We start from the raw sequence: 23,022 nt of genomic DNA on the forward strand, positions 1-23,022 counted from the left end.
CATTTGCCAATACACACGGCGCACATTTCCAGCACGACCTTCTCCCGTCTCCCTCTCCATCACACACACTTTGCTTGTTAGCTTTGGTCAGTCGGCGGCGGAGGAACGTGTTCGCTGCACACGGTTGCTGCGGTGTTGAAGTACATTTAGAGTTCAGGGATGTGGCACTTCACACGAGCACAGAGGCCCAAAAGCACCACAGAGCTCCGGCTGGAGGTCGGGCTTCCAGTCAGACTGAAGCCGGAGAAGAGGGTAGACAATTAGCTGGCGGATGTGCCGGGTCTCGGGCGCGTATTCTGCAATTGCTCCAGGGAAGTGGTCAGGGAAGAGGTTGGGAAGGGTGCATGTGGCTTAAGGGGAAAAGCTAAAAACTGTGTCCAGGGTGCATAATTTCTGACTGCAACTGGGGAGCTGTGCATTGGTCCGGTTGGGGAGAGAACTCTGCTTCTGTGAGCCGAACGTTCGGTTTGTAGAGGAAGCAACGGTTTTGAGGAATACACTTGGGAGCAAAAAAGTCAAATGCTAACGGGTGTTCAGACTGTGATGGATGGAGGCTGTGGTTTAGCCCGCCACCTACCTGTATCTCACACCACCTTCTCAATCCCGTCTGAACTGCTCACAACCTCAACAGAAAAGTGTGTGCAAACTGAAGCTTTCTCCAAAGTAAAATTGGTCAATGCTGAAACAAATGGCTGTGGTCCCTGAAGGTGCAGAGAATGAGATGGCTGAATTCCTACTGACCCGTATTTTTACTCGAGCTGCCTCCACGCCTCCCGGCTGCCCTGCGATGGACACCTGTTGATAATAAAAAGGAACATATGTAAATCAGCCAAGACAAATAATGGCTTGGATCACTGCATAAACTTGCACTTTACACTTGCACTTCATTTTAAAATGTCAAAGGGAAAATCCAGAACTGATGAAAAGTTTAAAGGCTTCCTCTAAACGAAAACCTAATCCCTTTTTGTAGCATGCTTCTAGTTAATGTTTTGTATTCTTGGACAACATTCAACATTCATTACAGTTAAGTTATTTTTCCTATACAACCACCAAGAGGAGAGGCCAGATTAAAGGAGCAGCATTTCATCTGCTGTGGAATAAGTATGATAGCTTTCAGGTAAGGAAACCTTAAATTATCAAATCACAATATTTTAACCTCCTGAATGCTGCCAGCTCTAGTGAGAAGGTAAGCCAAGAAGCCACATGGATTTTCACGCTCATCTATATTTACTTATCAACACCACTGGCCTTCAATATGCCAGTTGCAAGCTTTTGAAACCAGAAAAAAAGAACGCTTAAGGGGTCTCGGGCCTAAAAAGGAGTCTCCTGCCACTCATGAGCACGAGTACTTGCATCATGAGAGTAGAACTGGAGGGGGTTTAACAGTCTATGAGATAGAGAGTACTGGCAGGTTCAATGGTCTACACACTACTGGCTTACCATGCAAAATCCACAGGGATGAGAGGAAATCACTAAAGTAGACCCGTAAGAATAAATTAACAGAGCACCTCATGGGTTCATGTACTGGCGGCCCTGCAGAAATGCCCACACCGCACTTTAATGGTAATTACAAGCGGATCCCGCTGCTTTTCTACACAGAGTCCAGCCAAAACACGGCGGCTTCCTCTAGGCTGGCCAATTAAAACAAACCAGCTGGGCCGACCCCTCGGCGACCCGACCAGCCCGAGACCCTGTGGTCGTTAATGCACGGCCTGGAGGGCAGCGTGCACTGATCAAGAAACACCACTTCCAACTGCTTCAGCTACTGCTGAGGAAAAGGAATCGCAGAGCAAACACTCCGGTGCCGCCAAATGCAATTAAGTCGCACTCAAAACATAAATTGTGCCGGGCTGTGGTTCAAAAGAGCAAAATATTTGGTGGCGTCCTCCATTCTTCCCTTGCGACCCCGTGAGAACAGCGGATCACAGTAACAATCCGTGTGGTGGCCACACAAACCTGGTTGCTTTTCTCGGCCTGGTTGTTCCTGTTGGAGTCTGGGAAGTGGATGTGGCAACCCGTCTCCTCCATCACCCTCTTGATGTTGTTGCCACCTTTTCCAATAACGTGAGAGTGCTCCGTGTGAGAGACGTCCATCTTCAGAGTTACCCTGTTGCTCTGATTAGCAGGAAAGAAAAATGAGAGAGAGGGCTGCGTTGAAATGATGATTGTTAATGCTTGCAGGAGCTCAGTGAGTGGTGCAAGATGGATGCGATTATAAATGCTTTGGCAAGGCACTTTATTCACATATTGCTGCGCCACTCGTTTCTTCACTTTGGGTTTGAACGCAGTGGAATTTGTTTCCTATGGTATTGTAAACAGTTGACAAGAGATGCTTCTTTTGCACTGTGCAAAAACATTGAACGTGCATCATTAAATCAAATGTGTCTGTTTTTCACAGCAATGTAACACTAATCACTAATCAGCGGCCCCTTAATAGTCACAGTAGCTCAAACTTAAAATCTCCCCTCATGTAAACACACTTGTTGCAGTCATTTCAAAAAGAGACAAATAAGCCACAAAACATGCAGTGCATTAACAGAGGCCTGTTTGTGACACAGCCATATTAGCCCGTCGTCGTTTTTCTGCATTCGGCTGTTCAGAGTGCATGGATAATTGCCTGCCCCCAGGGGGTGCTACAGGTACGTTATTACATGTGTTGCCATGGCAACAGTAGCCAGGATGAACACACGATGCAATATGCCCTCGAGGCTCGGGATGCGAGTGTCTGGAGGGAGCGGTGCAGAGTGTCGTGCCACACTGCTGTGAGCAATCTGTCACTTGGAACCAGCGGGAGAGCCGAGAGGGGGGGAAATGCACTCGGTTCACACTGAATACAGAGGAGGAGGAGGAGAGAGTTACACACAAAGCCCATCTTCATCGCGATAAAGGAGGTTCACTGTACCTTTGTGTCGAGGACGGACATAATTCTGTCTTTGGCTTCCCTCACATTCTCCCTCTTCCCGCACACCTTGATGTGAGGATCTGCAGGGAAAAAGGCATTAAGAAGGTTAAATGTATGTTGACTAACCCTTGTTTTATCCTGTCACAGGTACAATGTGAGACAGTGGAACACAAATCCATTTGAAACAAACATGACACAGCAATCCCGAGGTGTCAACAAATTAGAGCGTGTGAAAGAAAAGCTCTGCAATGGTAATTGCTCATTTAAGTCGGCAAGACGCCACACCGCGCGCGCTCGGAGGGGTGCAGCTCTGTGGAATTGCACTCCGGCACAATCTGTCAGTCAGCAGAGTCGAATAGGAACAGTTATCTGGAGAGAATTGTTCTGCAGAAATTTAGCTTTAACAGAAAAAAAAAAGAACAAATTATTTTCCTCATCTTCATTATTTGCCCCATTTTCTTGGTCGTCATTCTGTCATTCGGGGACCGCAAAATATACGCCGACTCAATTTCCAGCGTCTTTCATGGCTGCACACGACACTGCCCTTTATCAGCGGCCACATACAGCCGATCTCCTCGAGGAAATCTCAAACCCCTCAGAAGGCAGACGGGGGTTTGCGCCAGTAAAACTTCACTTCAGTGGTGTGTGTGTGCCAATCATGGCACACACACACACACACACACACACACACACACACACACCCCCCAAAAACCCCTTCGCAGCTAAATGCTCGTGTCTGGGTATGGTTCGGTAAACCCACATCTGGATCTGCCGCATGCCGGGACCCCTGGAGAACACGCGAATTTGAAAACACACGCACACAAATCCATCGGCATGGAGTACACACTCATGGTCTATTGCCCCTCAGTGTTAACTGTACTGAGCAGCAGGAAGTCGATTAAGCCACCTTCCAGGAATACGCCTCCCCATCCACACACTTACAGCAGGGTCTCCAGGCACGATTCACTGAAAGTGTCAAAGTTGCACAGATGCATGTTTCGAAAAAAGAAAGTAAGTTCTTTTCACAATTGCAAAGGAAGTCGGCCAAAGCGCAGAATGCTTTTGATGATGAATACTTCCGCAGGCCCGACCAAGACGCTCTCCACGGAGCTTGCAAAGGGCAGGGAAAGTCTTTTAGGCATCTGAAGGTGGTTCAGTCCTTGTATTTCACGTACACTTGGAAACATGGAGTGCCAGACACTACAACAGATGCTCGATCTTCAGCTTAACAAGCGCTCTCTGAACACTCGAGGGAAAGGAACTAAACAAAAGCCGAGCTGCAGTGCGAGACGATAAAAACAAAAAGCTAAGATAACGGGAAAATGAACGGTTAGAGACCTATTACGGTCTCAGAGCTGGTTTCAGGACATTTTCCCATCATACAGCTGTGGCTGTGAACAATAGAAATCCCTCCACTTCCTCCTGTGGCACCAACTGCGACCATCAGAGGGAGTATAGCTCTTCCAGTGACCAACCTGCACTGCACATCTGGCAAACATTAGCCAGCCTAAACGAGCGTTGTGGATGTAGAACACCCCCGCATTTTTAGAAATGGAGTGTGCTGCATGCTCTTTTATTTATGATTGATTGTGGGATAAAAAATGAACACCTTAAGTCCTAATTTGGCAACCAGAACAGCTGGAAAAGCAAAGACGACTTGCAGCTACAAAAGGGGAATACTTTTCGGTCGCACGGATTTTACATAGCTCCACTTGACAGAAGAAACCTTCTGACCCGGAGCTCCGCGCTGGCACAGCCAAAGCATTTTTCCAGCACACCACATTTAAAAATACCACACAAATAAAGGGAATTAGGTCCATTTGGCCCGACGTTTCTCATTCAAAGCTGCGGATAAGCATAACTGCAAGATGAGTAAGATATATATATTTTTTCACAGCACACACAACTAAAATCAGACTTTCAGAAATAAAAACATGGAGACAATCTGAGAGCATTGTGCTTGTCCCACTGTGCTCAAGTTGCAGACCTGCAGGCAGCGATATGGCTCCTCGCTGCATTAAATCACTAGCGGAGTGCGGATGGCCTTATCACACCAGCGCAGGTGGCAGGGAGCAGCCAGCCAGCCGCAGGTGATGAATTAAATAGAGGATCTGGGATTTTGATGTAGTGTGGCTGCGGTTGGGGAGAGGTAACAAACTTTCAACAACCCCCCCCCTCCCCCTCCCACACATCTCCCGCTCTGCTGCCGTGCATAACCGGTTACAGACTACACATGAAAGATAATGCAAGACACGGAAAAAGAGCTTATGTAATTACGATTGGAATAACTCAAAACGGCAACGTCATGAGCTATTTTTAGAAGGGAACGGGGCGAGAACTCTTCGTGTTGGTTCCATCGACGGGAAGGGACGAGGGATTGTTGTAATGCAAGTAATATTTACTCTTCTGTGAGGTTCTATCGAAAAGCTCAAAATGAAAACTCTAAGAAGCTCGAGCTCAGGTCAGCTCATCGCGTCTCTTCTCATGCATTCGCTCATAAGATAAGTGATCAGCCAACATTCTTCCCCTCTGCTCGTCTCGGTTTACGCAACACAGAGAGAAAAAAGAAAAAAGGGCAGAATTTTAGATATTCGTGTAGAGAACATCCTCCCCAGGTGGTGTTGGTTTTGTGAATGAACGCATGTTTGTGATGAATGGAGGGTTGTATGTGAATAACTTGCCAGGCCTTAAAAAGTTGATTCCAGGAGGGGGGGGGGGGGGGGGGTGGGGGTGGAAATGTTCTGATGTAACTCCATCAACTATTTTCCATACAGGAAGTTACATAATGCCATCGGATTCCACATCTGGCTTGAAGACACACACGGTCAATCCTCTTGGGGACAACAAAGCGGGCACAGCTACACCTCTTTCAAGCCCGCTTCCCTCCCTCTCAGAAGAGCTTTGAATAACCGTGATAATGTTTTATTGGGAACAGAGCGCGAGAACAACAATAAATGAGGAAACTTCGATACAAGTGACTCCCAAACCTCATCAGCAAAATCACAAATTCCTCAGTACATGAGGAAGTTTCATTTCTTCAAACATCTCCATTACATTTCTAATAATGAATGCAAGTGCGACCGTGAAATACGCCCCCCTCGTGAGTTCAGTAACTTTCCTGACAACACATTTCTGGTTAAGACAACATTGACCAATAATCATTAACCTTTGTGGGGTGGAAAACTATCCCAACTATGTTGTTAACAAGCCATTCACACATCTGGAGTAGTCAAGCGACTGCATCAGATAAGTCTCGGCTTACGGACGCATGTCGAGTTGACTCATAGTTAAATCAAGATGGGCCTGATCAACACAAACACTCAAGTCTCACAAGGTAGAAGTAAATGGATCCAATATAAGAATACTTAGGATTACTAAGAAAAGAGAAACAAATAAGACACCTTTTTTGGACTTTGCTCCGATTTTCAGTTTGGAGGGCCAGGCGATCTGCGTTTGGGTCTCATCCATGATCTGCAACAGAATGAATGAGGGCTTTAACACATTAACATATCACAGACGTCAGTATGGGCAGAAAAGCACACTCATTACTCGCATCGTTCGTTCGCAAAACGCTATACTGCTCCTTATTTACTAGGAAACATACATTTTTTGACTTCAGAGAACCTGAAACTATTAACAACAATTACAAAATAAAAGCCTTGTACAAAACGAGATAATATAAAGCATTCAGAAATACATTTTTAACATAAGTCCGATGATACGTGTTCACGTGTGCAGAGACGGATTTGTTTTTACACAACACCCAAATGCCCCCAAAATTCTAAACGTAAAAGAAAATCCTCTGAGTAAACTTGGCTTTGGTGCAACTGAAGAGAATTTATGTGAAAGCATCCAGTCATTGAAACTATGACCATGTGTAAAAAAAACAAAAAAAAAACTGCAAATAGCTTGTCGCACAGACAAAAAAAAAAGTGGAGCAAGAATCAAGCTGCTGTCAGCGTTCCAATCGGGAGAAATCTATTACTCTCTCTCACCACTTTGAGGAAGCTCACCTTGCTTGGCTTCCTGGCTACAAATCCACAAGCAAACCCCTTGAGAGCAAGACGTCTGCCCATGACCAGTTAGTGGGGAAAAAAACAAGCAGAAAAACTGTCAAACCTTCCAAAAAATGCAAAGCTTACATGCACCTCTCCTAATGGCTCCGTCCTCCAAATGCACTACGCTTGTTTTCACAAGGGGCTTTCCGTTTGCTTTAATACTTTCCAGGGGTTTGAGTTTTTTGGGGCGGCGGAGAAGATATGAAGTTTTCAAAACTCCAGTCACGTGATGGGTCCATTATTTTAGCAGCGCCTGGTATTCACGGAGGTCCAAAGCATTAAAGCAATGAGCCACAAACACAGAGGGAGAGAGAATGAGGAGCCAGCCCAAAGAACATAGGATTTGAAGCTTAGGATCACAGCTTTTCACAGCCTTCAATATGCTTTCTACATTTCTTTATTAAACACATTATCAAATCGTATGGGCTATTTTTCCCTTGCCAAATAACAACAACAGCCTGTACTCCTGAGCGAACTGGTGCACAGATCCAAAAGGGAAGCGCTTGAATTCCCCCATATGTTCCCCTGGAAGTGGCGCGTTCTGTTCAGCATTCTTTACAACAGATTCTGACAGCGTGTCTACAGCCAGTCTCGCGTACCTGTAAAACGAGAGGCACCGCGCCGAAAAGGCCTCACGGGTGCCTCCCTTTACTTTGCAGCCATAAACTCAGGCTCCACGATGGTTGGCTGGAAACCCTTTCAAGCCTCACAGATTTTCTACGACATCCTATAATCACAAATAAAAACTGGACGGCCGAGAAGAGCTTCTGCGCCGAGTGGGCCGAGATCAACCAAAGCAGTTGGAACTTTAAGCACCATTTAATTCATTCAAAGCAAGCTGAAAGTTCAGTTATTTTTTCGGCAAAAAGAAGAAGATTAAGAACTTTTATTTTAAATAGAAGAGTGTCTTCTCTTTAGAAAAACAAGATTCTGCAATCCTCGGGAAAAAAAAGGCATAAAACCAATTGTTGTAGGCCAATAAAACCATTGCAAAACACATTTGTACACAGTTGTGGAGTTGCTGCATTCCTCCTCTTGTCTCTAAAGTTGTTTCTCTTCGGCCATTATCGTTATGATGTAGAGAAACGTGCTCACAGTCGCTGCTTGTGACTCTGGATTTACTCCCAGCTTCTATTGAGTGAATGATTGTGAATCAAAAGGAGATTTAGAATTATTCTGTGCAATCAACTGTCAACTATTTTGGTTTGGAATTCTTCTGCGACTAAGCTGAAAATTGCTCCAGCTTGCTAATGATGCCACATTAATGTTCTCCTACTGGAGACCTTTTCATCCCTACTGCCGCAATAATATCATCATCATCATTTATTTCACCGAGAATGGCATAAAACCGTATGAAGTTCAGGCCTGGAACAATAATCTAATGAGTTCTGTCTTTCATGTTAGCTGGAGGCCCAAGTTGCTCTAATCTACAATATCACCCCCCCACCTCCCTCGTCTGATAAAAAGACAAATCACAAGTACCCTGTAGCGAAACGCAAACTTTCCCTCCATCAACAGAAGTCACATGCTCCCACCAACAGCTGGACGCAACAATAAAAGGACATTCCGTTCTCCTTTATGAAGGAACTCGCAACGATGACACACGCGCCTGACAGACGAGTGAACGGGAGTCCCGTACAAAATGTGGCAACGCGCAGTGTCGCGCAAAAGCGCCGTATCGGAAGCAAATCCAATTACACGTCTCTAAAAATGATCAAACGTTACGGCCTAGGCATCATCAACTCCTTCTCTAAAGGGGGCCTTGTTCAGAGGGACCCGTTTCCTGTCCGGCGTTGCTGTTCTTGGCAGTGTAGAGCAGATGGGACTGATTTCTGACAGAGCGCACACCATTTATAAAGGGGTAGAGGGCGTTTATTTTTGCGGAGGGGCGGTTCAAATACCTCTGGCACGGGTCGAGACATTTGCACAAATTAAGTTACCTGTACATTCAGTCACATTCTCTGCCACTCCACCCGCTCTGAAATGAATAAATACATAAATGAATCCTTGACATGGCAGCTCCTTAGAGGCTTGCAGCCGTGTGCAGAGCCGTAGCTTCAAATCAAACAGGATATCACTGAGGCAACGTCGCGGAAGGCCGCACGTGTGTGTGTGTGTGTGTGTGTGTGTGTGTGTACGTCTGGATGTGTGCACGGTGCTATAGCTCAGCAGCAATCAACATGGCAGAGGCATGTTTCCTGGCCCGCATTGCGATGGTGCAGCTGTTGATTCAGCTGGACTGGGTGACTGTGTGTGTGTGTGTGTGTGTGTGTGTGTGTGTGTGTGTGTGTGTGCGTGCGCGCTTGGGAGGGGGACACAGAGGGATGTAAAGAGACAGACAGAAGGAACAGCGTGGACTGAACCCACGAGACACATCATTCATAACGGAGCTCACGTTAACAACGCGAGTGCCAAATCACAGCTAAAGCCCCGTTACACCTCGGGGTAACGCGCGTGACGTTTCGGAAGAGAAACACGCTCTTCTGCAAAAAAACATCTGCCGTTCAAATGTGTCGGGAGTTCGCGGCTTGAAAGACACAAACATTTGTTCCTTTACGTTTTGGTGGCACTAATAGCAACTGAATATTTCCTCTTTACGCCCTTCAGATAGACTACTTTCCCTGAAAAATACAAGACTTAAATAAATTACGCCTGGCCTCGGATCTGAGTGCACTGGCACTTCTACATCACGCCTGGCGTTATTTACAGAGCCACAACTCCTGGGAAGGAGAGGAGGAGGAGGGATCAGAGATGAACTTGCAAAAGGGTTCACGAGCAGCTTTCAAATCCACTCCAAGCTCCTCGGTGGCGCGCAGTTATCATCTCAACAAGCCGAGCTTCTCGGCTCTTTGCTTCTGCACAGCTCTCCAAAATGGCTTAGCGGTCTGTGCCGTGCGACTACATCTCCAAAACATGTGACTGTACTGTTCACTGACGCACGCTTAAGCAGAGAAAAAAAATAAATAAAAAGCGTGTTACGACAGCACACAAGTGGTCAAATGAAATATAATGATGGAATAATAACAGGGAGAAGGGAGGAATAGGAGACAAGGGACCAAAAGCTGGCGAGATTCCCGCCTCCCCCCTCCCCCCCCGATGCGCGCTGCTGGGACTTTTTGCACGAGGCTCATTTCCCAGCTGTGGCACCCTCCCGTCTACACGAAGAGGGTCATTACAAAACGTTGCTCCGGACTCGGAGGATGTCCAGCAGACGGTGAGTAAGCGGGTTCGTTCCCTGACCTCCGACCCCCGGCCGGGGTTGACCGCTCCGTGTCGGCAGCGGCGGGAACTCTAAATCTCGCTGCCGAGGCAGCAGCCAAATTTCATTCCCAAAGCTAACAAGCTAAACTGTGTGCGTCAAAAAATGTCCTCGCGTGAGGGAGAGAGTTGCTATGCATGTATTTTATTAGTAAAGTGTGTGTGTGAGAGAGAGAGAATGTGCGCTAGATGGGTGTGTTGGACGGGCAAAAGGAAGCAGCCCAACTCAAAGTTTCCATTTTCATCAAGTTCAAGGTATTTCACACACCTCATCCATTTTCGTTCAACAATCCCGTTCCACAGTCGCACCGGGTGTTTATTTTTTCTGATTTTAATTGGGCAAGTATGGAGGTCACGCTATCAGAGGGAAACTATACGCCGTTACACAAATAAAAATTCTACAATAAAAACATGACTTTAGCACTCCTTCCCTCGCTGCTCTTTGCCAGCCGGCCAACCCAAACAGCAGCACACTACCGGTAATACCTAGTCGACAATTTAACCGCGAGTAACCAGCACTTCTGTCAACGAGCTCTGACAATTATTTCTTCTTTTTTTTTTTTTTAACAGACGGCAGTCAATACACCGACAGCTGGATTTAGTCAGAATAGCTTCGTGGAGGCACCTACACTGGATGTATTTATAGCGATTACAGCTATATCCAAAGCAAAAGAGGCGGCGACAGATTCAGAGCACATTAAGAGTTGTTGAGATTCCTGAGAGGAGCATCAGTAGGCGCCTGGTTTGCGTTACTTGCTTTCAGGGCCAGTTAACTCGCAAAACCAAATATGGAAAAAGTGCAAAAGAAGAATTCCAAAACAAACAGATGTCCATCATGTATTTCATTACATTCCATTAACATACTAAGGAGGGAGTTTAAACACTTTAAAGAATCTCAAACAAGACCAAATCCATAAATGTGCGCCACATAATTGAGATATAAGGTGTCAAAATGCAGCGCGGTGTCATTGGTCTCGACTGATCTCGATACAGTCCGCAAACTTGACAAAATACTTGCAGTTCAGATTAAACAAATTATGAAATAAGGTACGGTGTGAGGATTACGGTTTGGCAACAAGGCAACATTTTTTATCAGTCGTATTACAGCGATTAAGAACCTGAAAATAACCTGCAGCCGATCCGACACAGAGAATCTATTCAAATAGACAAAAACACTCCTCAATCTGTGCAATATAAGAGTTAGGAAACAGCTTATTTTCTACGATGCGATTGGTTGTCTCGAGCATTGCAAACAAATCAAAAGCACATCGTGATCAGTGTTAGATCTCGTTTAAAATGTCCAACCCTGCTCAGGATTACTTTTATTAACCAAAAGAAAAGGGCATTACAGCGTTATTAATAAACAAAATAAATGTAATTGTTGGATAAGCTTTAAAAAAAATAAATAAAACATGAACAAAAAATGACCACCGAAGCGGATTCCACACTTGATCAATGAGCACCAGACACGACTCCACAACCATTGACGCAAATCCTTTATTGGATGAGTCCCCCCCCCTCATTTGAAACCCGAGCAGGTGATCTGGTGTCTTGTGGTACATTGTGTAAGCGAGGAAAGGACCACACAGTGTTGTGTCAGCTGTGTTACGGGACCGGAGCCCCGCAGCGGCTCGACGTCGTCGTCGGCGTGTCGTGTTGTTTTGATGGGTGATTGCGTGTGAACGGAGGAGCACCTGACATCTGCTCCACGAACCACGAGAGGAGCGCAGCTTAAAAAACGCGGCGGACCCCAGTCCGGGGGGGCCGACTGCACACTCACCTTCTGAAAGAAATCCTCCCCTCCGTTGACTCTCCCCTCGGAGGCAGCTAGAGTGAGACAGAGAAGGAGAAAAGTTAATCCATGAAAAAAACAAATGGCGCCAAATCACTCAAAAACGGTCTCCTCCACACTCCGTGCTGGATCCCTATTGGACGTTCTGTCAGACGCCGTTACCCGACTGTGCCCATCGGCCCGAGTGAACGGAAATGTAGGCGTTAATGAAGTATCTTATCGCCGACATCTGCATCTCACTTCTTGAAAAGGCCTTCACACTTTTGACAGCCGTCCTGTCGGCGTGCTGCGTACTTCCCCCTTTGTGGTGAGAACAGCATCCAGCAACTTTTAAAACATTGCTCCCCACCTGTTGACAAAGTCAGGCACTTGTGGAGAGACCCGATGCTTTTAAAAAGTCATTTCCAAGTGAAAATTCCAACCGGCTCCCTAAGCGGATACGCTGGACTGAATGGAAAGGGAGGTCAGGGTACAGTCAGAGCTGCAGTCCCTCCAACACATCTGCAAGTCCTCCGAGCTGCGGCCGCTCCGCTGATGCGGAGAACACGTGCGCTCTCCGAGGAGGACTCGTGTTCCGCCATCGTTTGGGCGAATCTGGAAACCCGTCTCACAGATTTGACTCAGTGTCATTTCTGGGAGCACATCGAGTGTAATGTGTAAGTACGAAATAGCTTGCATAAATACGCATTTTTAATAAAAGAAAATTTGACACATTAGTTTACAAATAAATAGCACTTAAGCCTCAATGTCGGTAGGAAAGCGCACTTGATCCCTCGACCATTTCTAAGCTGCAAACCTCACACGGGCCTGAATGAAAGCTGTAATGTTTCAGAAGATATTCAGTAATTCTTTCCATTTATATGTATATTTTTGGTAGAATTTCTGTGCTTTGTATGTTTTACAGTTCAGGCATTAATTCTAGCCTCAATAATGACGGCATGATATTATAAGAAAAGCAAACTCCTGTTAACTTCCATCTGCTAATGCTTATATTTCAGAATGAATGGTAGAAAAAGCTTGTTCTGCAGTGCACGCAGTACTGAGAAGTTATACCTGGGTGTGAAACGCATCGTTATGACTTCAACAAACACCACATTTCAAAGCACAAAAAAAAAAAACGAAAATCAAAAAACGTCTCGAAACAAAACTTCTCAAACCAGTCATCAACCTGTCACTGTGGCCTCTGGTGATTCATCACCAGCATTAAACACATGATTCTCCAGTAAACCGGTGCAGGGCCGCAGCTTATGGAGCCACGCAGACAGACGGACCGCTGACTCAACAGGGTCGTCCGTTTCCACGCTAAACGTGCGTACAGCGAACGCTCAGCACCCGATCGCACCGACAACATGTGACTATCCGGCTTCTCTTTTCAGACACAACATTAAGAGAAGGAAAACCAAGACTTTTAGAAAACAGACGGCCATTGCCGGCCAACACTGCACTTACACGGAGTGAGTTTTCATAACGCCGTCACGGAAATGAAAGAAACACTCCAAGCCAGTTATAATCTCCCCACTGTGGAGCCTCCATTTGAATCAATACTTCACCCGCAAAAGGAAAGAAACAAGACGCGTCCCAAAAGGCGACTGTGTCTCCCGTGGAAGGGTGACCTCAGCAGATGCAGAGCGTCACCGAAGGGAAACGACTAAGATGCTAAACAAACGTGGCCGGAACGCCGCTTCAAGTGCTACGATGATTTTTGTTTAAAGTTACGGTCATCTTGAAGGGCGGCCGATGCTCACAGTGATGCGCTTGGCGTGCGGCCAGATGCTGTGAGTAAATGATGAGGACTGTGGACATTACGGCAGCTACCCATAAACCCAGATGTGGACTGAATTTAACCAACTTTAAAATGAAATAACCGTTGTGGAAGGAAAGAGTAATTTAATCCATTAGTCGTTTTTTGGGGTTTGGTTGCATTAGTAGTTTATTTGGTAGGAAAATCCAAATACTTGTTGGCTGCCACTAGCCCAAACTCCAACAGATGTTAGACAGTATCTTGTAGGATAAACAAAACAAAAAAAAAGAAGAAAGCTATTAACAGATTAAGTGACATGGATGAAGTGTGATTGGGGCGTTGCAGCCTTGGCTCACAATAAAACAAGCCGCTCTGCATTTGCTGACGGAAATAAATATTTGGTTATCCTGAAGTGTTTGCATCTGACATTCGGCTCAGATAGCAATCAGCTTTGAGGTGGAACTGCTAAAAAAAAAAAAAAGTCGTAGGTTGCCTGAAATGATCCCTCCCCATTACTGTGAGCGTTTTCCTCTATGAAAGCAAATCCCAAAAAGGTGAGGTCTTTAAAAAAAAAAAAAAAAAAAAAAAGAGGCCAATTAATAAGTCAGATACAAAAAAGAAAACATAGTAAGCAGATTTAGGAGACTTTGGATTCTATTGATCATACAGTAAATGCCGGCATATGCTTCACTTATTGATTTGTGAACTCACAGGATGTGAGACAGAGGTCTCTAAACATTCACAAAGAAAACAACCTGTGCTGTGCGTCTTCCCCGAGGTGGGCGGATGCTGTCAGGCCAAGTGACGCATGAGCCTTTGTTGTGCAGCTTCTTAAGAGTCTCTGCAACAAGGGCCCGAAACCACACAGCGAGCCCCGTGCAGCTAGCATTAGCACGATCAATACATTTATATGAATTCCATTTCAGCTGCGCCCGAAACCTGCCGGATGAAACTGATTTCAAGGAATGAAATGCATTCTCCTCCTTTACTAAACACAGGCACATTCAAACGGTGCGTTATTAAACGTGCAAATCTTTCAGTAATTGATTCATCAGTGTAGAAGGTGAGAGAAGAGTCATACAAAGAGGCCCAGTGACATTTCTTTTTTTTTTTTTGTTACACCTTGAAACTATTTAAGAGCAGAAAAAAGAAACTGCAAAACTATTTGTGGGCACTTCTGGTATGATTCTGGTATGGGACTCGAGTGAAAACATGAACCATGTGCCGAGAGCAAAACATCCTGCCGGCACATGTGTGGTGTGTAAACCGGCCGAGGGAGAAGCTGGAGCAGAGGAGGCGAGAGGGGGGGGGGGGGGAGGTTGAGTGTTTTATGGACAGAAAAAAAAAAAAAAAAAACTGAAAAAAATGAGCTTTGTAGGCGGGATTGAGAGCAAGGAAGTCAATCATTTTGCGTGAGAGCCAAGTACGAATGACACAATCCCAACGCCTTTGCTGTGGGATGAGTTACAGAAATAACTGTACAAATCTGCTCATCGCTTTGAGCTGCTCTAATATTCACCCCCCCCCACTACTACGGTTTATTTAGTCAACTGGGAATGATGCAGACGGGACGAATGCATAAGTTAACGCTATTCTCAAACACTAAAACGGATTTGCTGAACACTTTTCAATGCAGGAAACCAAATCAAACCATTGTGGCTCTCAAATTCACAATCTGTTCTTCGAAACAATCATTTTTCTTTGCGTGCCTTTTAGATTGGACTCGCCAAGAAACTTTGTCTGCCATCCGAAAAAAGCCATTTTAAAATAATAAGCTTCCATTAAGCCTGAAGCGTTGAAAAGAACATCCCCTAATTCAACAAACCATTAGCAGCTCCGAGTTACGTCAATGGGACTCGGGTCTCAGCTGTTTGTCGAGTGCTGGAGCGCTCCAATGGTTACACAAGGACAACACAGCACTCCTCCCTTCCCAGCACAGCTGACTGTGGAGGCATCACAGCGGAAAAACGACACACGACCCCCGAGCACACATCGCATGTTGCAATCTATCCTCGCCCTCTGGTGTTTTTTTTTAAAGATAATTATAACAAATACTTCATTTTAAAGCGTTTTACCCCGATTGTCCATTTGTCTGACAAAGCGGTCGTGGTGTTTGCAGTTAATCACATCCCAGCCCCGTCAGTCTCTCCCTCTAATTGCATTGTGTATCGAATCACCGCCGCCGCTGCACGTACAGAACCGAGAAACGTTGCCGTGAAAGGCGCCATGGTCTCCACGCGGCCTGGTGTCCATTACTTTGTGGAGGGATCCGGCAAATCCGCTGTTTTGACACCAGAGGAATGTCAACAGTGAACACTTTTACACTTACGGCTTCAATCCATTCACACACACACACATCGGAAACAAGGGCCATGAGAAACCAACACATCTTGCCATGTGTTCACTGATGCTAGTTTCTGTCCGACGCCATCTGTGTTTAATGGTGGACAAATCCTCAAACAAGAGGGAAAATACCTAATGGTGGAGTTTTCAAGCCGATATCCATGTATTTTGAACACACCATGTCATTCATTCTATCACCACCATTTAATAACGTGGGAGTTGGTTGACCCAACGTGTGTGCCGGGCCAGAATTATCGAGCAAAGTCCATGAAGTCAGAAGGGTTTAAGTAACAGAAAGCCAGGAGAGTCCCCGAAGGCACCGGCCAAATCTCTAAATTTGCAGAGCTGCTTACACAAAATCCTCCGCACTGGCAACAATCACAAGAGGACTTAAGGTGAAACTTAGGACATCCACAGAAAAGTCTACCAAGGCATTGAAATAAAGAAAAGTTACACAAGTGCTATTTCCCCAGGATAGGATTTCTGAGCGAATTAAACCAGAAAAGGTTCAACATCTGCTCACCAAAATGAGACTGTTAACTACTCGAGCCAGACTTGCCAGCCTCTCTATTACGGAAAAAACTACATTGCCCACATTTTTAATCTCAGCTGATTCAACACGCTAAGCTAACGAGACGCAGAGAAAACCCACAATGCCAGGAACTCATTGGGTGCAGCCATGTTGAATAACACGCCAACGTGTGTATTTACACTGAAGCACACGCACGCGGGACGCCTTCATGCTGTGGCTAAACAAACCTAAACATATCTAGTTGGGATCATTTGGACCGCAATCGCATTACGAGCTGCGACAGTGACGGGAATGATAACGTTACGTCACTTTCATCGGGAAAACAATGACGTTGACGCGGCTTAAAAAGTTGCAGAAGTCCTGATGGACATCGATAAGCTTTGCATCCGGCTAATTCAGGCAGCATCATTTTATTTCAGCCGGCATTCAAATGATTAGAGGAAACATATGAGGTCACTAACAGGTTCTCCTCAGATTTTGTTACCCCAGATGCGAACGTCCATTTAAAAATGATAAAAGAGATCCGACCAGCAGATGAATCAGTCTGCGTACGCATTGCAGCGCTCGTAAAATAGATACATCTTCTATCCATAAAAAGCTGTTCTCATCAACCCTGCCTGAACACCTCACGTCAGATGTTTCTACAAGTCAACTTTGCAGTTGGCAGTAAAAGGCTTGACAGCTAAAAGAATCCTCAACATCTTAATCTGTGAAATAAGACAATTGGAAGGTTATCAAAACTTTGCGACTGACGCATGTGATCCTCCATCAGGATTTGGAGCCATTTGTTCTGACAATGAGAGTTTAGAAATGCTCTGTTCACTTGGAGAGAATTAGAATTGATGTTTCGGAAAATACATTCGCGCAAGATGGCAAACTCACGTATACACTATATACTATATTATATTTAAATGCTGTTTTCTAAACCATAAATAGACCGTTACTTTGCACGGAACATCCAGCACAATGCCATTTGACTTAGGATTGAGTATTCCTTTAAAAGTAATATTCCTTGAATTACATTTGTGGCCATTCAACGTCTTCATATTCTGTGATTATATTTCAATAGAGGATTTCTCACTCCCTGCAGTAAGGGAGTCGCAGGAAATAATGCAGCCCGGCTCAGGATTTGCGTCGTACTGACATTGACCGTTGTATTTACGCGGGAGCGTCTCTTCAGTAAGACGTTCCAGTCCAGGATGCGAGACTAGACTGTTGCGAACATGTTTGGGTTATCACCTCCTCCGTTATCTCGCTCGCGTGAATGCTGCCAAGCGATTACACAACGCCGTGCATTCCTGGTGCCTGGTATCCGCTGCGTTGGATCCCCCACGGAGCAAAAGGGAGTGAGTCTCGCTTAACGGGGCCCAGAGCTGCTCGGCAAACATTACATTGGACTATTGGCAAATCATTGCGTTGCAACCTCAGGTGGATACACGTCTCCATTAAAGACAGGAGGAATCTTTGAAGGACCTTCGCGATAGGGAGTATTTTCTCGATTGCTCTACTCGATGACTCTACCTCGAGTGCCGGTGCAGTTGACGCGCCACAGAAAAGCTCTGAGGAAATGATCATAATTCAGTCATTGCAAAAGAAGAAATCACTGCCTTTATTCTTCTTTTTTCCCCACCCACTCCCTTTCTCTGTGTCCAAGGGCAGACTACTATAGCGTCCGCCAGGAACCGTTCAATAAAAATGGTACCCTTTTAATCACGGCGGGTGGAGAAAAGGCAGATTGTCCTGGATGTTGAATGAGGAGAGAGAACAACAAACCAAAACCCGGGGTCCTCCAAAGATAAACACTCAAAGCGTATATGTGTGTGTGTGTGTGTGTGTGTGTTTGCATTTATGCGAGTGTGGACGCGTGCGGGATCAGTCAAGGCTGCCCCCCCCCGCCCCCGAGAAACGTTTCTAGAATAGCAACCGCAAACCAGACAGAATGTAAATCTGCACTTTGAAAAGAGTTGAGGAAAAAAGAGCTTTGAGGGCCGTTGAAAAACAGGTATTCATTTCAGCCCGTTTACAGTCCTACGAGCCCAGAAATGGGTCACGGGCGCTCCAGCTCCACTCGGACGGCTGAAACAAGACTCCTGCTTTTATTTTTTTTCTCGAGTAATGAATTACAGGTTTTTCCGCCGACTGAAGCTCAATTATATTGCAGCTCCTGAAAGCTTCATCATGCCCAGGATGAAGGAATTCAACGCGTAAGCAAAGTCAAAAAGAATTGTTTAATTGCACCAGTATGTCTCAGTATAATCTCAAAGCAAGAGCAAGAAAGAGGAGGCGAGGAGGCAACATGAGCAAAGCACAATGAAAAGAAAAATACAGCAGTTGAATCAACTAAATCATTCAAATTCCTGATTGAGTATCCTGATGATCACGTTGGGCTGCACAGTGCGGGTCAATATAATTCCAACATTTTTCAAACCAAATAATGCATTTCCTGTCAGATTTACTAGTTTCGAGGTGTGTTTTTGAATGCGTTTAAATGCAGAAGCAGCAGGAGGTTTTGCTGCCAAGTCGAATCCACGCATCGTTCTCAGCCAAAGGAGTAAAATGTGGTTTTTCCTGTTTCGTGAGAAATTGGCAATTTGAGATGGATCGGTTACCATTGGACAGATACGCCGGTGTTCCTTAGAAAGGTGCAGCAGAGTGAAGAGTAATGTTGGAAATAAAGTGACAAAATGTAATATTGATACAAATTTTGCCAGAACGCGTGACTGACTGAAGCGAACGTAGCAGAAGTTTCCTTTAGTCTCGACTGGCGAATACCGAAGGCGCACAGCTACTACAGACGGCTGCTTCGGCTCATTCACAAGCCGCTCACACACTTTGTACAGAATCCAGTCACAATCTGGTTTGAACATCGCAATCTCTCGAAAATGACAGATGTCAACCTCATTTGAGGTTCTCACATCAGAAAGGATTTATCTCCTCGGTGCGTCGTTTCCACTCTTGGAACTCTGCTGGATTTTTATGAAAAGAAGTTTTCTGCTTCTACGATCACATAAGACAAATCTAGACATTTCGTCACAAAGAGGTTGTCAATTACGACACTACATGATCACGATTATCAGGATTATACATATAAACTTGAACACCGAATTTTTAAAATCAATAGCACAGAGAAAGAAATGTTAATCTTACATAAATCCTCCCTGTAAGAATAAAAGACCTATAGATGAATAGGCTTTTTTTCTCCACATGATAATTCATCGGTATTGTTGAGCCACAATGACCTTGTTAAAAAGGAAAAGCCCGAGGATCTACACACAAACAAGTGTTTCTGATGTGTGTGGAGCATTTCTATGAGTGTTTCTGTCTGGGTTCGGCTGGATCAGAAGGTGACGGCTGTGTTGTGGTTTTAGGATGAAGACCAACGACTTCACAGTGGATCTGATGGAAACTGGAACAACAGAGTAGTGTTCGAATGCTCAACAGGGAGCATAGGAGGGGGAGGACGAGCGAGAGAGGAGAGAGAGAGCGAGCCGGCCTCCAGCACATTCCCCACAAGACACTCACTTCCTGTCTGTGAGTCTTACTCAGCACCCAGGAGGAAGAGGAGGATGAGGCCCTCACACATATTCACCTCATTATGCGGGTAAAGAAGCCAGAGAAAGTATTCTCCAAACAATAAAAAGGGAAAACACAGAAAATTACAATAATTACATCTACCCACCTCGGGGGAAGAGGTATCACTGGCCTCTAAATGAATATAGTCATGTTATTTTGTGTCCTACAAATTAACTCGTGTGTGAAAAACATTTCCAACACACATGTACAGAACAACTCACACGTATCGTTCGCTGCACAAAGGGCATCAGGCGAAGCAGCAGTACCCGCAGACCGACAACACCTGATGAAGGCCTTGTACCTGCTCAGGGGCACAGAATGCAACCACTGTGTTTTCCATTCTGAGAGTCAGCCTCCCAATAACCGTCCACAGCTTGGGAGCGGGAACACAAATTAGTTCAGTGACGAAAATGATTCACGTCGCCTAATTGCAGGCTGTTTTCTTTTGTTGCAGTTAGTCAGCAAACAGGTTGTGAAGTTGTGTGCACACTCTGGCTCAGCAGGGGGTCGTGTACAGTCACTAAACTCCCATCGTTCTTAGTCTGAGGAACCTCAAATTGAGCAATACACAGGTGAATCATCAGGGATGACGTCTGCATGAAAATACATCTTAAAAAACACCTTTGTTACACGGGAAGAGTAAACACGCCAAGTGTGGTTGAAGAAAATGTTACATCTTTCCCACACTTCCTAATGAATGTAAAACAAGAAGAAGAAAAAAAAGGCACCCAAGTTCTCTTTCACTGTTCCCTGTATACATAAAACTATCTTTCAAGCTTTCAGCCCTGTGTCCAGGCATCCAAGCCATTAACTTGGTAGTTCTATTACGGGGTGCCAACAGTACAACAGTAAATCCCAGATGGCTGGCAGGCCCACATGGTGTTAAGTAACACAAGTTACCGATCCAAGTCAAGCAACCTGCGTCCCTTCCGATGCCAGAGAGTTGATTTGTAAATGCTGAGAAGTTCTCAATTCAGATTTTCTCCTGAAGCGAATGATGCCTGAGATGGGGGGGGGGGCATTGAATACCGCAGAGCCAAGTAATGGGTAGTTTTAGTGGGCATGCTGGGATTTTGTCAGGAGACGTCCTGGTGAGTGACTGTTATATGGACAATCAAAGAGGAAAATTATTTTTATTCTTCAAATTGCATGTACCCACACTGTGACCCCCTTATTAAGATAAACTATCTATCAATCATTAGCAAAAACATTTGAAGATTCCCAAATAAACATTATGCTGATAGACGTAGACTTCACATGCATGAGATCAGAATTGATTACGACAATAGAAGGTGGTTATTCAATATAAAACTTGAATTAAATCAACCAATACTTTTGGCATTTAGACTGCTTGTCAAAACAAGACATTTAAAGCCAATCAATTTAGGCTGTGGAACATTTTGATAAGTATTTTTAACTATGTGACCGTTTGTTGGTCAATAACCTGTCTATTAAATAATCTGGCAGATTGATCAAATCATTTTCAACTGCAGACTTATTTCATGTTTAGTAAGTGCCCCTCACAGCGGTTTTCATACACAATCATTTCTAAAAGTGGTGTTTACTGCTGAAACTGCAAATAACTCTACATGGAGATGCTGAACTATTGTTGTTTGGGAAGCGATCGCACCAAAAAAAACAACAACCCAAGACACTTTGCCTGTCAAGCGCTCTTAAAATTTCCCAGGGAAGAGAAGCCAGGAATACCGTCACAGACAATAAAACACAGTAAAAATAAATGAGAGCTCCCATGAAAAGAAATGCATTACACTCCAGATTCTGACCTTCAGAACATGAAGTACCACGTCAATGTCTGCAGCTCGTCCAATCAAAACACAGCCAGATGTTCCAGAGATCTGACCCAACTTTCTACGGAACTACGGAGAATGTCCAGGGGTTTGAACGTACGTCTCGGGCTGCGATCTCTGAAACAAATCTGGACAACAACTGTAGCTTTTGGTCATAAATGCAACACGGCGTGGCTTCAAATGACGCGAGCGGACATCCTGGTTTCTTCAAGAAAGCCCAGAGGCCAAAAAGGTCAAAAGCGGTTTCACAGTTGAAATACTGCGGCTTTTTAAACCTAAAAGCTACGACTGACCAGAGAAAAGGTGGAGTGACCGTTTCCACCTCGCATCGACATGCACAATGCCCCCCCTCTCCCCCCCTACGTGTCGTCATGACGCAGCAGTTTGTGACACGAGATGTTGGGAGGGGTACAAGACCGCGAAGCCCAGGTGGACACGATCGATTAAACACAGCACTAACTGATGTGAAGAAGAAAAAACAACACCACCAGCCCTTTCAGGACGTGGCGCACGGTTTGTCTGGGGCACTCAGATTTAGCACCGCCTCTGGTTAAGTTGTTTTCCTGGAAGAGTTAGGGATGACATGGAGCTTTGAGGAATGTACCGAGCAGCTAGGAAGCAACCCGGGACATTCTCAAGAACTTGTGTGTGTGTGTTTGTAAGTGTATGTGCGTCCCGTGTGGGGATGAACAAACAGTTTCCACCAAGTTAGTTATAAATCCCAAAGAGCTTCATCATCAGAACGCTTGATCGTGCTCCTTCTAGAACATCACAAAGAATCCCACTCATTAACCTCGGGATGGAATTATTCCACCCTCACCTGTGTTTTGGAAATGAGTCCCCAGGGACATTTCATCAGAGACCGTCCAGGCCCGTACTTAAGAGCCAGTGATCGCTTGTTTAATGTCCACCCTCACTTGCGAGGGATTACAGATCACACAGGGGATAAAATATATTACCAAAACGAACAACACCAAGCACGCAGTAATAGAATAATACTTTATTTTAGGCAGAA

General features: G+C 45.1%; 1 protein-coding gene across 1 annotated transcript in view; it reads right to left on the reverse strand.

Annotated features, from left to right (window-relative positions):
- The window catches only part of bicc1a (BicC family RNA binding protein 1a), a 41,010-nt gene that overhangs the window by 16,790 nt on the left and 1,198 nt on the right, over positions 1-23,022 (reverse strand). Inside the window, exons 2-6 of the mRNA XM_040178937.2 lie at positions 11,999-12,045; positions 6,304-6,373; positions 2,903-2,982; positions 1,957-2,115; positions 742-795 (exon numbers count right to left, since the gene is read on the reverse strand). Of these exons, the coding sequence (XP_040034871.2) occupies positions 742-795; positions 1,957-2,115; positions 2,903-2,982; positions 6,304-6,373; positions 11,999-12,045 (410 nt within the window). The remainder of the gene's footprint in view (positions 1-741; positions 796-1,956; positions 2,116-2,902; positions 2,983-6,303; positions 6,374-11,998; positions 12,046-23,022) is intronic.

Source organism: Gasterosteus aculeatus, chromosome 6 (assembly GCF_964276395.1).
Source record: "Gasterosteus aculeatus chromosome 6, fGasAcu3.hap1.1, whole genome shotgun sequence".
NCBI lineage: Eukaryota > Metazoa > Chordata > Actinopteri > Perciformes > Gasterosteidae > Gasterosteus > Gasterosteus aculeatus.